Source organism: Bufo bufo, chromosome 9 (genome assembly GCF_905171765.1).
Source record: "Bufo bufo chromosome 9, aBufBuf1.1, whole genome shotgun sequence".
Classification (NCBI taxonomy): Eukaryota; Metazoa; Chordata; class Amphibia; order Anura; family Bufonidae; genus Bufo; species Bufo bufo.
The window spans coordinates 6825653-6842904 of record NC_053397.1 but is presented as its reverse complement, the minus strand read 5'-3'; the positions used below and the strand labels follow the sequence as shown (position 1 = coordinate 6842904).

At 45.2% G+C, this 17252-nt stretch overlaps 1 protein-coding gene across 1 annotated transcript in view; it reads right to left on the bottom strand.

Moving 5' to 3' along the window:
* Positions 1-7285, bottom strand: part of FBLN2 (fibulin 2) — a 72810-nt gene extending 65525 nt beyond the window's left edge. The window contains exons 1-2 of the mRNA XM_040407586.1: positions 7129-7285; positions 1777-2964 (exon numbers count right to left, since the gene is read on the bottom strand). Coding sequence (XP_040263520.1) covers positions 1777-2917 — 1141 coding nt within the window. The 5' untranslated portion in view covers positions 2918-2964; positions 7129-7285. The remainder of the gene's footprint in view (positions 1-1776; positions 2965-7128) is intronic.
* Between the last annotated feature and the right edge of the window lie 9967 nt (positions 7286-17252).

Below are 17252 nucleotides of genomic sequence, written 5' to 3'. Positions count from 1 at the left end.
AGACTGGGCCCCCTCTTGCCCTGGGCCCCACAGCAGTCGCATGGTCTGCCGCTATGGTAGTTACGCCCCTGCTGACAATATACAATGTATCATCACGGCACACGGTATACAATGTATCATTACGGCACACAGTATACAATGTATCATCATGTCACACAGTATACAATGTATCATTATGTCACACATTATACAATGTATCATCATGTCACACAGTATACAATGTATCATTATGTCACACAGTATACAATGTATCATTACGGCACACAGTATACAATGTATCATCATGTCACACAGTAAACAATGTATCATCATGTCACACAGTATACAATGTATCATTACGTCACACAGTATACAATGTATCATCATGTCACATAGTATACAATGTATCATTATGTCACACATTATACAATGTATCATCATGTCACACAGTATACAATGTATCATTACGTCACACTGTATACAATGTATCATTATGTCACACATTATACAATGTATCATCACGTCACACAGTATACAATGTATCATTCTGTATACAATGTATCATTATGTCACACAGTATGCAATGTATCATTACGTCACACAGTATACAATGTATCATTACGTCACACAGTATACAATGTATCATTATGGCACACAGTATACAATGTATCGTTATGTCACACGGTATACAATGTATCATTACGTCACACAGTATACAATGTATCATTATGGCACACAGTATACAATGTATCATTACGTCACACTGTATACAATGTATCATTACGTCACACAGTATACAATGTATCATTATGTCACACAGTATACAATGCATCATTATGTCACACAGTATACAATGTATCATTATGTCACACAGTATACAATGTATCATTATGTCACACGGTATACAATGTATCATTACGGCACACAGTATACAATGTATCATTCTGTATACAATGTATCATTATGTCACACAGTATACAATGTATCATTATGTCACACAGTATACAATGTATCATTACGGCACACAGTATACAATGTATCATTACGGCACACAGTATACAATGTATCATTACGGCACACAGTATACAATGTATCATTACGGCACACAGTATACAATGTATCATCACGTCACACAGTATACAATGTATCATTACGGCACACAGTATACAATGTATCATCACGTCACACAGTATACAATGTATCATTACGGCACATGAAAGTTGTGATTGCATTATCTAGAATTTCCCCTGGAGGTGACTCTGTATAATGGATGCCACCCCATGAGCCGGTGACATGTGAGACATAAGAGCCGCCATCTTTACGGTGCACTGATAGCGTGCGGATAGTACTGGTGATGGTGGGGGGAGGGCTTCCCCCAGGGCAGATAACTGGACCCCAGATAACATCACCCAGCGGGTGGCGGCTGTGAACATGCGGGTGTTGACGTCTACAAAGTCCTTATCTGCGGAGACAACGCATCCGAGGCCATTGTGGCTGCACAAATTCCACACAGGAAATTCTTCCACTGGGAAGAGATCGGCCGAACTGATATTTACAAGGAATGAAGCCAGAAACAATCAGCGAGTCACAGGGAGCAACGGTGCCCCTTAGACAACTAAACCGCAGCGGGCCCCTGTGCCAGGACATTACAAGGGCCATTATTCAGTGCATTGGCAACCTGAGCCTCTCCATCCATTTCAGTATGTACATGTTGGGGATTGTAGTTCTGAAATGGCTGGAGAGTCTCAGGGTTGATGTATGCTGGGTGCATGGATGGGATTGTCCACAGCGTCTTACCATCATGTGGTCTTGACTGATTGAGGATGTCCTTCACAGTCTTCTCCTTTTCGAGACTAGGGAACGTGACCTGTGGCCCCACGGAGGGACTGGAACCCCACTGAAACGATGTCGCTGTTGTGGAAAGGATGTTTCCTTCCTTTTCCTCTTCTTCTTCTTCCAAGTCCTGCTTCCCGTTTACTTCTGTCTCCAGTTCCGGGGTCTCGGCTTTCTCCCTTGCAGTGGTTGAGGCTATGGTTCGCTCCGTGGGTCTGTGCTGGGTGGTGGGAGCCGGGCTGGTGGTCTGCTCTACCACATCTGGCTGGGTGGTGGTCTTACCCTCAGTGGAAATTGTTGGTGCCATGGTGGTGCTACTCTCGGTGGTGTAGGCAGTGGTAGATGGTTGGCTGCTGGGATAGTTTGTGGTATATTCCACCAGGATGATGGGTTGAGTAGTGGTTGGTAAAGTGGTTACGGCCTCATCCGTGGTCTCATCGTAGTCCATCATGGGGTAATCCTGCAGAGCGTTCCTTCTATAATTATTGTTTTTTTCCACCACCTCCAGGGGCTCCTGCTCGTGGCTGTCAGGGTAGTCGTACTGTCTCTCGGGGTCGCTCTCGATGGAGTTGTCCGCCTTCTCGTCGCAGTCAGGCACATTGTAGCACAGTAACTCACCCCCAGCATTGGGGCAATGGCAGAATTTACAGTGTGCCATGTGAAAAGTGTGCCCGGCCTCGTACTTCTCCTCGCCATGGATGCAGCCAATCCTACCGCACTGAATGCAACTGTCCGCCGGCTGAATGATGTCAATGCAATTTGGTGGCAGTTCAGTACACGGTATAAAATGGCAGTTGATCCTCCCGCCGCCAGAGGGGCAGGTGCACTCCGTGCTGCCAGAGTCGACAAAGTAAGACTCGCCTTCAGGAACTTTACCACCTTGAAATCCAACACTGACGCAATCGTAGTACTGGTAACCCTCACAGGGGCACCCAAACTGTGCACATGATGGGCAGCAGGACCCCTCCTCCTGCACCTCCAATATGCAGTTCTGCAGGGGTTCACACACAACTTCCGAGCAGTTGGCCTGAGACAAGGACGGTTTGGTGCAATGTAGAAGTAAAATAAAAACACTTAGAAATCCCAACTGGTTGATTCTAGCCATGATAGGAGCGGATGAAAATCATCAGATGAACGATGGTTTGTAATGGCCTGAAGACACAAGACAACAAATCAAACATTAACATGATCTAAATTCTGACACACTGCTACAAATCCCTTGGATTGACATAGGGGGAGCTTACTACATACAGATATATACAGCCACCACTAGAGGGAGCTCAGGAGATTACTACATACAGATATATACAGCCACTACTAGAGGGAGCTCAGGAGATTACTACATACAGATATATACAGCCACCACTAGAGGGAGCTCAGGAGATTACTACATACAGATATATACAGCTACCACTAGAGGGAGCTCAGGAGATTACTACATACAGATATATACAGCCACCACTAGAGGGAGCTCAGGAGATTACTACATACAGATATATACAGCCACCACTAGAGGGAGCTCAGGAGATTACTACATACAGATATATACAGCCACCACTAGAGGGAGCTCAGGAGATTACTACATACAGATATATACAGCCACCACTAGAGGGAGCTCAGGAGATTACTACATACAGATATATACAGCCACCACTAGAGGGAGCTCAGGAGATTACTACATACAGATATATACAGCTACCACTAGGGGGAGCTCAGGAGATTACTACATACAGATATATACAGCCACCACTAGAGGGAGCTCAGGAGATCACTGCATACAGATATATGCAGACACCACTAGACGGAGCTCAGGAGATTACTACATACAGATATATACAGTCACCTCTAAAGAGAGCTCAGGAGATTACTACATACAGATATATACAGCCACCACTAGAGGGAGCTCAGGAGATTACTGCATACAGATATATACAGCCACCACTAGAGGGAGCTCAGGAGATTACTACATACAGATATATACAGCCACCACTAGAGGGAGCTCAGGAGATTACTGCATACAGATATATACAGCCACCACTAGAGGGAGCTCAGGTGATTACTGCATACAGATATATACAGCCATCACTAGAGGGAGCTCAAGAGATTACTACATACAGATATATACAGCCACCACTAGAGGGAGCTCAGGAGATTACTACATACAGATATATACAGCCACCACTAGAGAGAGCTCAGGATATTACTACATACAGATATATACAGCCACCTCTAGAGGGAGCTCAGGAGATTACTACATAAAGATATATACAGCCACCACTAGAGGGAGCTCAGGAGATTACTGCATACAGATTTATACAGCCACCACTAGAAGGAGCTCAGGAAATTACTACATACAGATATATACAGCCACCACTAGAAGGAGCTCAGGAGATTACTACATAAAGATATATACAGCCACCACTAGAGGGAGCTCAGGAGATTACTGCATACAAATATATACAGCCACCACTAGAGGGAGCTCAGGTGATTACTGCATACAGATATATACAGCCACCACTAGAGGGAGCTCAGGAGATTACTGCATACAGATATATGCAGACACCACTAGGGGGAGCTCAGGAGATTACTACATACAGATATATACAGCCACCACTAGAGGGAGCTCAGGTGATTACTGCATACAGATATATACAGCCATCACTAGAGGGAGCTCAGGAGATTACTGCATACAGATATATACAGCCACCACTAGAGGGAGCTCAGGAGATTACTACATGAAGATATATACAGCCACCACTAGAGGGAGCTCAGGAGATTACTACATACAGATATATACAGCCACCACTAGAGGGAGCTCAGGAGATTACTACATACAGATATATACAGCCACCACTAGAGGGAGCTCAGGAGATTACTGCATACAGATATATACAGCCACCACTAGAGGGAGCTCAGGTGATTACTGCATACAGATATATACAGCCATCACTAGAGGGAGCTCAAGAGATTACTACATACAGATATATACAGCCACCACTAGAGGGAGCTCAGGAGATTACTACATACAGATATATACAGCCACCACTAGAGAGAGCTCAGGATATTACTACATACAGATATATACAGCCACCTCTAGAGGGAGCTCAGGAGATTACTACATAAAGATATATACAGCCACCACTAGAGGGAGCTCAGGGGATTGCTGCATACAGATATATACAGCCACCACTAGAGGGAGCTCAGGAAATTACTGCATACAGATATATACAGCCACCACTAGAGGGAGCTCAGGAGATTACTACATACAGATATATACAGCCACCACTAGAGGGAGCTCAGGAGATTACTACATACAGATATATACAGCCACCACTAGAGGGAGCTCAGGAGATTACTACATACAGATATATACAGCCACCACTAGAGGGAGCTCAGGAGATTACTGCATACAGATATATACAGCCACCACTAGAGGGAGCTCAGGTGATTACTGCATACAGATATATACAGCCATCACTAGAGGGAGCTCAAGAGATTACTACATACAGATATATACAGCCACCACTAGAGGGAGCTCAGGAGATTACTACATACAGATATATACAGCCACCACTAGAGAGAGCTCAGGATATTACTACATACAGATATATACAGCCACCTCTAGAGGGAGCTCAGGAGATTACTACATAAAGATATATACAGCCACCACTAGAGGGAGCTCAGGAGATTACTGCATACAGATTTATACAGCCACCACTAGAAGGAGCTCAGGAAATTACTACATACAGATATATACAGCCACCACTAGAAGGAGCTCAGGAGATTACTACATAAAGATATATACAGCCACCACTAGAGGGAGCTCAGGAGATTACTGCATACAAATATATACAGCCACCACTAGAGGGAGCTCAGGTGATTACTGCATACAGATATATACAGCCACCACTAGAGGGAGCTCAGGAGATTACTGCATACAGATATATGCAGACACCACTAGGGGGAGCTCAGGAGATTACTACATACAGATATATACAGCCACCACTAGAGGGAGCTCAGGTGATTACTGCATACAGATATATACAGCCATCACTAGAGGGAGCTCAGGAGATTACTGCATACAGATATATACAGCCACCACTAGAGGGAGCTCAGGAGATTACTACATGAAGATATATACAGCCACCACTAGAGGGAGCTCAGGAGATTACTACATACAGATATATACAGCCACCACTAGAGGGAGCTCAGGAGATTACTACATACAGATATATACAGACACCACTAGAGGGAGTTCAGGAGATTAGTGCATACAGATATATACAGCCACCACTAGAGGGAGCTCAGGGGATTGCTGCATACAGATATATACAGCCACCACTAGAGGGAGCTCAGGAAATTACTGCATACAGATATATACAGCCACCACTAGAGGGAGCTCAGGAGATTACTACATACAGATATATACAGCCACCACTAGAGGGAGCTCAGGAGATTACTACATACAGATATATACAGCCACCACTAGAGGGAGCTCAGGAGATTACTACATACAGATATATACAGCCACCACTAGAGGAAGCTCAGGAGATTACTGCATACAGATATATACAGCCACCACTAGAGGGAGCTGAGGAGATTACTGCACTCTGTTACTACATATCTGTATGCAGTGAGCTCCCCCTAGTGGAGGACACTATGTACAGCATCCATGGAGCTCATTAGCATATACAATGTGACCTATCCTGGTGGACAGTGATCAATATATTTCTGGTCATCAGTGTACAGTACCATGTGGTATTTAAAGTGCCGATTCTTTATTGGCAGTGACATAGATAATGATCCCTGGTGGCCAGTGGTATCTGCAGGGCCCTGACTCCAGCAGACTAGATGGAGCAGAGCTGAAAGTCTCCTACAGCTGATTATTTCATGTACCGTTAATAAAGTTTGTGAACCCTCCCGATGAAACAAATATAATTGTATTCTATGTAACAAGATAAATTACAAATTACATACTCAGCTCTTCTACATCTGTATATGTCGCTGCTATCCGCACCCAGTGGTTTCTATCCCTTCCCAGGCTAGACTTGTATGCATTATACACAGTCTATAGACACCTATATAATCAGATGTAGCAGAGCTGAGTTTGTCGTTCAAATGTTATGAGTAGAGAGAATTCGTTCCAATTTTCTGCAGCCCTGTAAATTGTGTCAAATGACAAACTCAGCTCTGCTACATGTGTCTATGTATATATTAATTGGATGGAGAATGTGTGAGCAGCTGACCATTGTTCGCTGCGCCTGTTGTAAAGTCCAGCGACCACGGACAGCGCCAAATGTTTTAAGTTCCACTAACCTGAAATTTGTTGCTGAAATCTTCCCTTCGCAGACGGTAGAAGGAGACACAACAGGAGACTCCAGAGGAAAGGAGCAGAAGGAGAAGGGGCCGGTGCTGTAATCCGAGCCTCCCCTCCCAAATGTGGGTGATTAGTGCCCCCCCCAGGACCTCGCAGCTCAGCTCCAGGAGTCTTGGTGCATTTTAGTTTCACGTTTTCTTTCTTCTTTCCTTTCTTTCTCTCGCTTTTTTCTCTCCATTTTCTTTCTTTTTTTCTCTCTTGCTCACTCCTTTCTTTCTTTCTTTCTTTCTTTCTTCTTTCTTTCCTTTTCCTTCTTTCTCTCCTTTTTCTTTCTATCTCTGTCTCTCTCTTTTCTCTCTCTCTTCTTTCTTTCTCTCTTTCTCTCCTTTCTTTCTCTCTCTTCTTTCTCTCCTCCTCTCTCTCTTTCTTTCTCTCTCTTTTCTTTCTCTCTCTTCTTTCTCTCTTTTTTCTTTCTTTCTTTCTTTCTTTCTCTCTTTCTTTCTTTTTCTTTCTTTCTCTCTCTCTTTCTTTCTCTCCTCCCCTCTCTCTCTCTCTCTTTCTTCCTTTCTCTCTCCTTTCTCTCTTTTCTTTCTCTCTCCTTTCTTTCTTTCTCTCTCTTTCTTTCTCTCTCTTTCTTTCTCTCCTTTCTTTCTCTCTGTTCTTTCTCTCCTTCTCTCTCTTCTTTCTCTCTCTCTCTCTTCTTTCTCTCTTCCTTCTCTCTTTTCTTTCTCTCTCCTTTCTTTCTTTCTTTCTCTCTTTTCTTTCTTTCTTTCTTTCTTTCTTTCTTTCTCTCCTTCTCTCTCTTCTTTCTCTCTCTCTCTCTTTTCTTTCTCTATCTCTCTCTTTTCTTTCTCTCTCTCTCTCCTTTCTTTCTTTCTTTCTTTCTCTCTCTTTCTTTCTCTCCTTTCTTTCTCTCCTTTCTTTCTCTCTGTTCTTTCTCTCCTTCTCTCTCTTCTTTCTCTCTTCCTTCTCTCTTTTCTTTCTCTCTCCTTTCTTTCTTTCTCTCTCTTTCTTTCTCTCCTCCCTTGTTTCTCTCTCCTTCTTTCTTGTTTCAATTTTACGACTTCAGAGATTTCAGGGCTTGTAATTCAGATCCTGCTCTGCAGAGCGGATTCCTTAACGCTGCTCTCTGGGGGTTCTAAGAAAATATCTGCGTTCCTGAACCCCAGGCAGAACAATCTGTCTGAGAACGATGGGACCAGAGATGTTTATTTTAGCTGCTCGCTGCAAAGAATTTAACTCCTGAAAGGGTTAATCAAGCTGGAATGAAACAAAAAATGCTAAAAAATCCTCTGTGCTGCTTTGTAATGGGATACTTAAAAGAGAGAGAGCCCCATTGTAAAGACCAGAATGGTGGAAGGCTTTGTCCCCCTGACCACCAACAGAAGGACCTCGCGTCTCCCATGACCCCTGGGCCTCCCTTCGCTTTACATGGCTGTGAGGAATATGGGTTATCATTTATTGGCAGCCCTGATTGTCATATGATTCCCCTTTTGGCATTTACCCAGTCAGTGTTCACCCCCCAGCCATCTGATGTCAGCGAGGGAGGAAGCCCCAGGGGTCCAGGCTTCAAGGAGGTCCCAGGTGGATGAAGTCACACCTCAACCAGGTTGGAGGAAGCTAATCCTGCAGGAAAACCCCAGCAGGAGGTCTCAGCCCTTGCCCAGGATCAATGATACCTCCCAGACATGTTGGCAGCTACATTTCATAAGGAATTATGAATCGTCCGTCCATCCCAGGCATAATTCCGTTATCTTTTTGCGATCCTGGGGCAAAGCCAAACGTCCACGTGGTCCTTGCTTGAGGCTAGGATGCCCAGGAGGGGAGATATACATATCTCCCCACAGAAACCACATAGCGGCACCATGTTTGGACTCCGCCGGAATCCAGGAGCATCAATTGGCCTGGAACCATCTTCCTGCGACATTCTGGTCTGGGACTATGAGCCCTAAGGGGTTTTATGGGTCATTTGCTGCCAGCACCAGAGAAGGAGGAGTGGACCCTACCCAAAAGCGGGGAGGGGAGCGGCCGGCTACAGGTCATAACCCCATTCAAGCCAGTCATATACGGCCTCACTTTGGACTTACTTAAGCCTACAATAGTCAGGGCAGTGTAGGAACCAGCTACAAGCGTATTCTGCTCAGAAGTCCCAGGTAGATGGGCCCGACACGTATGAGCGCTAAGAGCTTCCATTACTCATTTATAGTCGGTATTGTACCACTTTTATCTAGAATGACCCCCATTTCTTAGCTCTATTGTTTGTATATATAACGGTGTGCACCTGTGATCCTGAAGGTTCTAGTCGAAATTTTCTTGCAATGTGTTTGGAGAGACCGGGAACCAGGTGACATCACTGCCCCCACGTGACTGCAGCCACGGACTATTCCACCTCCTAACCCAAAGGAGCTTTCATCGACCCGGTAACTGACCCTGCTGTACCTATATCGCCTGTTTCTGTAACTTCAGACCCCTGTGTATATTCTGTTATATCTACTGCGCCCTTACGGCGAATAATTATATAATTTCATCTTGTGCTATCTTGTATCTCGACCACGAATCCCCACGTCCGTGTTTCGGTCTAGTTATAAGCTACCGCGGGTTGGTTTCTCACCCTATATATTCCCGTTAGCGGACCGGGCTTATATCAAACGAGAAGCTGGTGGCAGATTATCCGAGCTGAGGACGCGCTGTTTCGCTGCGGCAGTGAAAGGCTCTCTCAGCTTGTCGCCTCTCTGTGCCCGCGTGGACAAGAGGTGTCGGTGTAAACTGTACCAAGCTGACCTCACCTGCTCCTCTGGAGGGCGTAACGTCACGCTTTGGTAACCCGTGACCATATTGCGTCTCGTGAGCTCGACGTAGGTGACGTCAAGCGGGCGCCGGGCACGAGGTCTGGTATTCGTAACAGTGGCGTTCTCCTAGAGAGGAGAGTCCTGCATCGGTTCTCTCCACCCATCCAGAGCTGGGCCCCTTCTCTCCAAGGGCCCCATAGCAGCTGCCTGATCTGCCTCTATAGCCTGTACTTCTGGGTTAGATTCATGGTTGTCAGAGTCCCTCCCACATTATCAGATGGCGGATCACCACTATACTCGCGCCCCCCGACTTGTCTTCTACTGGCCAATCACCAGGCGGGATCCTGCGTCCACATGGAGTCAGACGCCCCCTTTACATTCTTGCCTCCGACCTTCTCATTAATGTGATTTATTTCCAGCCATTGTCAGCGCCAAGTCCCACAATGCACCCTGGGAAATGAAAAACAAAGTAAACGAAAATCAGTTTTGAAATTTCAGTTTCTTTTTCGGCGCATTTACAATATCATCACCACCATCATCATCATTATATCCATCACCACCACCATCATCACCATCATTATCACCATCATTCACCATCATCATTATCACCATCATTCACCATCATCATTATCACCATCATCCACCACCATCATCCACCACCATCACCATCATCCACCACCATCATCATCACCATCATCCACCACCATCACCATCATCCACCACCATCATCATCATTATCACCATCATCCACCACCTCCATCATCACCACCATCATCCACCACCATCACCATCATCCACAACCATCATCCTCATCGTTATCCACCATCATCATCACCACCACCATCATCATCATCCTCACCATCATCATCATTATCTCCATCACCACCACCATCACCATCATCACCACCACCATCATCATTATCCACCACCATCATCATCTTCCTCATCATTATCACCATCATCATCATCCACCACCATCATCATCATCCTCACCACCATCATCACCACCACCATCATCATTATCCACCACCATCATCCTCATCATCATCCACCACCATCATCATCATCCTCACCATCATCATCACCATCATCATCACCTCCATCATCCTCACCATCATCATTATCACTATCATCACCATACCCTTCATCATTGCCACCACCACCATCATCCTCCTCACACAGTTTGGCACATTAACCCCGTCAGTGCCATCACTGTGCAGCTTCTGAGCAGGGAGCTCCACAAACCAAGATGAATCTCCATTCAGGGTTCAGGAAAGCTGGGTGACCGCCTGGGAGAAGCTGGCAGGAGTTGTCAGTGTCTGTGGTAGCCACCCAGTCTGTTAACCCTTCACAGCGCAGACTTTAGATCAGAGACTGCTGCAGGAAACCTCAAATTACAGCCGAGCCTGTGATTATCCCCGAAATAAGGAGAAAATTATGACCAAATGCTGAGAGCGGCCGATCCGGGGTCCACAGCTGTGACCACCTTTCTATAATGATACAGGAGCCCGCTAAGGAGAACTCCAGACCATCCCCCCCCAGCCCCGCTGCCAGAGGTTGGGGTGCCCCTTTAATAGACACGAGCAGTGAGGGAGATGAGACCTCCGACTGACGTGCACCCACAAATAAAGACGCAAGGGGTCATTTATCAAACTGGTGTAAAGTAGAACTGGCTGAGTCGCCCATAGCAACCAATCAGATTCCACCTTTCATTTTCCAATTGAGCTGGCCAAAATGAAAGGTGGAATCTGATTGGTTGCTGGGTGACTCAGCCAGTCCAGAAGTCACTACTCCCATCATCTCTCCTACTGGATGAGATGTCAGTGGGATTTGGGTGGAGTCCCCTGTAGCTTTACATTTTCCATTACAGGTTTGGAGGTGACATGAAAGGGGCGGAGCCGTGACAACTTATCATTTGTGTCACCAGTAATTAGGCTGTAAAAAAAAAAGTCATTCATTTTGTGTGATACAGTCTGCTGAGCTGTGTATCTAATCCTATCCTGTGTGATACAGTCTGCTGAGCTGTATCTAATCCTATCATATGTGATACTGTCTGCTGAGCTGTATCTAATCCTATCCTGTGTGATACTGTCTGCTGAGCTGTGTATCTAATCCTATCATGTGTGATACGGTCTGCTGAGCAGTGTATCTAATCCTATCATATGTGATACTGTCTGCTGAGCTGTATCTAATCCTATCATATGTGATACTGTCTGCTGAGCTGTATCTAATCCTATCATATGTGATACTGTCTGCTGAGCTGTGTATCTAATCCTATCCTGTGTGATACAGTCTGCTGAGCTGTATCTAATCCTATCATATGTGATACTGTCTGCTGAGCTGTATCTAATCCCATCCTGTGTGATACTGTCTGCTGAGCTGTATCTAATCCTGTCATGTGTGATACTGTCTGCTGAGCTGTGTATCTAATCCTATCCTGTGTGATACTGTCTGCTGAGCTGTGTATCTAATCCTATCCTGTGTGATACAGTCTGCTGAGCTGTGTATCTAATCCTATCCTGTGTGATACTGTCTGCTGAGCTGTGTATCTAATCCTATCCTGTGTGATACTGTCTGCTGAGCTGTGTATCTAATCCTATCCTGTGTGATACTGTCTGCTGAGCTGTGTATCTAATCCTATCCTGTGTGATACAGTCTGCTGAGCTGTATCTAATCCTATCCTGTGTGATACTGTCTGCTGAGCTGTGTATCTAATCCTATCCTGTGTGATACTGTCTGCTGAGCTGTGTATCTAATCCTATCCTGTGTGATACTGTCAGCTGAGCTGTGTATCTAATCCTATCCTGTATGACACTGTCTGCTGAGCTGTGTATCTAATCCTATCCTGTGTGACACTGTCTGCTGAGCTGTGTATCTAATCCTATCCTGTGTGATACTGGCTGCTGAGCTGTGTATCTAATCCTATCCTGTGTGATACTGTCTGCTGAGCTGTGTATCTAATCCTATCCTGTGTGATACTGTCTGCTGAGCTGTGTATCTAATCCTATCCTGTGTGATACTGTCAGCTGAGCTGTGTATCTAATCCTATCCTGTATGACACTGTCTGCTGAGCTGTGTATCTAATCCTATCCTGTATGACACTGTCTGCTGAGCCGTGTATCCAATCCTATCCTGTGTGATACTGTCTGCTGAGCTGTGTATCTAATCCTATCCTGTGTGATACCGTCTGCTGAGCTGTGTATCTAATCCTATCCTGTGTGATACTGTCTGCTGAGCTGTGTATCTAATCCTATCCTGTGTGATACCGTCTGCTGAGCTCTGTATCTAATCCTATCCTGTGTGATACTGTCTGCTGAGCTGTATATCTAATCCTATCATGTGTGATACTGTCTGCTGAGCTGTGTATCTAATCCTATCCTGTGTGATACTGTCTGCTGAGCTGTGTATCTAATCCTATCCTGTGTGATACTGTCTGCTGAGCTGTGTATCTAATCCTATCATGTGTGATACTGTCTGCTGAGCTGTGTATCTAATCCTATCCTGTGTGATACTGTCTGATGAGCTGTGTATCTAATCCTATCCTGTGTGATGCTGCCTGCTGAGCTGTGTATCTAATCCTATCCTGTGTGATACAGTCTGCTGAGCTGTGTATCTAATCCTATCCTGTGTGATACTGTCTGCTGAGCTGTGTATCTAATCCTATCCTGTGTGATACTGTCTGCTGAGCTGTGTATCTAATCCTATCCTGTGTGATACTGTCTGCTGAGCTGTATCTAATCCTATCCTGTGTGATACAGTCTGCTGAGCTGTGTATCTAATCCTACCCTGTGTGATACTATCTGCTGAGCCGTGTATCTAATCCTATCCTGTGTGATACTGTCTGCTGAGCCGTGTATCTAATCCTATCCTGTGTGATACTGTCTGCTGAGCTGTGTATCTAATCCTATCCTCTGTGATAGTCTGCTGAGCTGTGTATCTAATCCTATCCTGTGTGATACTGTCTGCTGAGCTGTGTATCTAATCCTATCCTGTGTGATACTGTCTGCTGAGCTGTGTATCTAATCCTATCATATGTGATACTGTCTGCTGAGCTGTGTATCTAATCCTATCCTGTGTGATACTGTCTGCTGAGCTGTGTATCTAATCCTATCCTGTGTGATACTGTCTGCTGAGCTGTGTATCTAATCCTATCCTGTGTGATACTGTCTGCTGAGCTGTGTATCTAATCCTATCCTGTGTGATACTGTCTGCTGAGCTGTGTATCTAATCCTATCATGTGTGATACTGTCTGCTGAGCTGTATCTAATCCTATCATGTGTGATACTGTCTGCTGAGCTGTGTATCTAATCCTATCATGTGTGATACTGTCTGCTGAGCTGTATCTAAGCCGGTCATGTGTGATACTGTCTGCTGAGCTGTGTATCTAATCCTATCATGTGTGATACTGTCTGCTGAGCTGTGTATCTAATCCTATCCTGTGTGATACTGTCTGCTGAGCTGTGTATCTAATCCTATCATGTGTGATGCTGTCTGCTGAGCTGTGTATCTAATCCTATCATGTGTGATACGGTCTGCTGAGCTCTGTATCTAAGCCGATCATGTGTGATACTGTCTGCTGAGCTGTATCTAATCCTATCATGTGTGATACTGTCTGCTGAGCTGTATCTAAGCCGATCATGTGTGATACTGTCTGCTGAGCTGTATCTAAGCCTATCATGTGTGATACTGTCTGCTGAGCTGTATCTAAGCCAATCATGTGTGATACTGTCTGCTGAGCTGTGTATCTAATCCTATCCTGTGTGATACTGTCTGCTGAGCGGTGTATCTAATCCTATCCTGTGTGATACAGTCTGCAGAGCTGTGTATCTAATCCTATCATGTGTGAAACTGTCTGCTGAGCTGTATCTAATCCTATCATGTGTGATACTGTCTGCTGAGCTGTGTATCTAATCATATCCTGTGTGATACTGTCTGCGGAGCTGTGTATCTAATCCTATCATGTGTGATACTGTCTGCTGAGCTGTATCTAAGCCGATCATGTGTGATACTGTCTGCTGAGCTGTGTATCTAATCCTATCCTGTGTGATACTGTCTGCTGAGCTCTGTATCTAAGCCGATCATGTGTGATACTGTCTGCTGAGCTGTATCTAAGCTGATCATGTGTGACACTGTCTTCTGAGCTGTATCTAAGCCGATCATGTGTGACACTATCTGCTGAGCTGTGTATCTAAGCCAATCATGTGTGATACTGTCTGCTGAGCTCTGTATCTAAGCCAATAATGTGAGACACTGTCTTCTGAGCTGTATCTAAGCCGATCATGTGTGACACTATCTGCTGAGCTGTGTATCTAAGCCAATCATGTGTGATACTGTCTGCTGAGCTCTGTATCTAAGCCGATCATGTGTGATACTGTCTGCTGAGCTGTATCTAATCCTATCATGTGTGATACTGTCTGCTGATCTGTATCTAAGCCGATCATGTGTGATACTGTCAGCTGAGCTGTGTATCTAATCCTATCCTGTGTGATACTGTCTGCTGATCAGTGTATCTAATCCTATCCTGTGTGATACTGCCTGCTGAGCTGTATATCTAATCCTATACTGTGTGATACTGTCTGCTGAGCTGTGTATCTAATCCTATACTGTGTGATACAGTCTGCTGAGCTGTGTATCTAATCCTATACTGTGTGATACTGTCTGCTGAGCTGTGTATCTAATCCTGTCCTGTGTGATACTGTCTGCTGAGCTGTGTATCTAATCCTACCCTGTGTGATACAGTCTGCGGAGCTGTGTATCTAAGCCTATTATGTGTGATACTGTCTGCGGAGCTGTGTATCTAATCCTATCCTGTGTGATACTGGCTGCTGAGCTGTGTATCTAATCCTATCCTGAGTGACACTGTCTGCTGAGCTGTGTATCTAATCCTACCCTGTGTGATACTGTCTGCTGAGCTGTGTATCTAATCCTGTCCTGTGTGATACTGTCTGCGGAGCTGTGTATCTAATCCTGTCCTGTGTGATACTGTCTGCGGAGCTGTGTATCTAAGCCTTTACAGTACATGTTAGACTATGATACAGCAGGATACTGATTATAACTCCAGTTGTGCTGGGATTTGTAGTGCAGGCAGTGAGTTCCTCTGGTCATGGGGTGTGAGATCTAGAAGTCGCCGTATTTCAGATGATGTCATCGGTGAGGGCAGGAGCACTGACTCCCCTGTGTCCTCCACCTCAGCGGCTGCACCGTTCACAGGTCCCAGTCCTTGCGTTGTGGCGGCTGCAGCTGCGGATGATGTGATGCCCCGGAGGAGTCAGGACATCTGGCCAGAGTCCGGCGCCTCGTATAATGCCTCCAGTGTTACCAGGTGACATCATCCAGAGAGACAGGACTTTAGAATCCACAGGAGGGACTGACAACCTGAGTAATATAATGTCTTATACTGCAGTCACATCCAAAGCTGCTGCCAAAATTCTGCAGGATTCATGTTAACATTCATGCTGCTCCCTGCTGGTTCAGTGTCTGCCCAGAGCATGGTGCTCATTGATATGTGGAACCAAAACTCTGCTTGCTGTTCTGCTCTCTGAGTTATGCAGGGTCCTAACCAGGGGCCCCTCCTGTATTATCACTGTAGAACAAGAGGGCAAAGAGATTTATGAAGCTCAGAAGTTCAGCCTCAGTATTAGAATCAATCAGCAGAGGATGACCGAATGTTTCCATAATGTGTCACAAACTCCGAAATGGAAACAGATGCACAATCCCTATAGAACAGCGCATCCTGTATTATACCCTAGAGCTGCACTCACTATTCTGCTGGTGCAGTCACTGTGTACATACATTACTTATCCTGTACTGACCCTGAGTTACATCCTGTATTATACTCCAGAGCTGCACTCACTATTCTGCTGGTGCAGTCACTGTGTACATACATTACTTATTCTGTACTGATCCTGAGTTACATCCTGTATTATACTCCAGAGCTGCACTCCCTATTCTGCTGGTGCAGTCACTGTGTACATACATTACTTATCCTGTACTGATCCTGAGTTACATCCTGCATTATACTCCAGAGCTGCACTCACTATTCTGCTGGTGCAGTCACTGTGTACATACATTACTTATCCTGTACTGATCCTGAGTTACATCCTGTATTATACTCCAGTGCTGCACTCACTGTTCTGCTGGTGCAGTCACTGTGTACATACATTACTTATCCTGTACTGATTCTGAGTTACATCCTGTATTATACTCCAGAGCTGCACTCCCTATTCTGCTGGTGCAGTCACTGTGTACATACATTACTTATCCTATACTGATCCTGAGTTACATCCTGCATTATACTCCAGAGCTGCACTCACTATTCTGCTGGTGCAGTCACT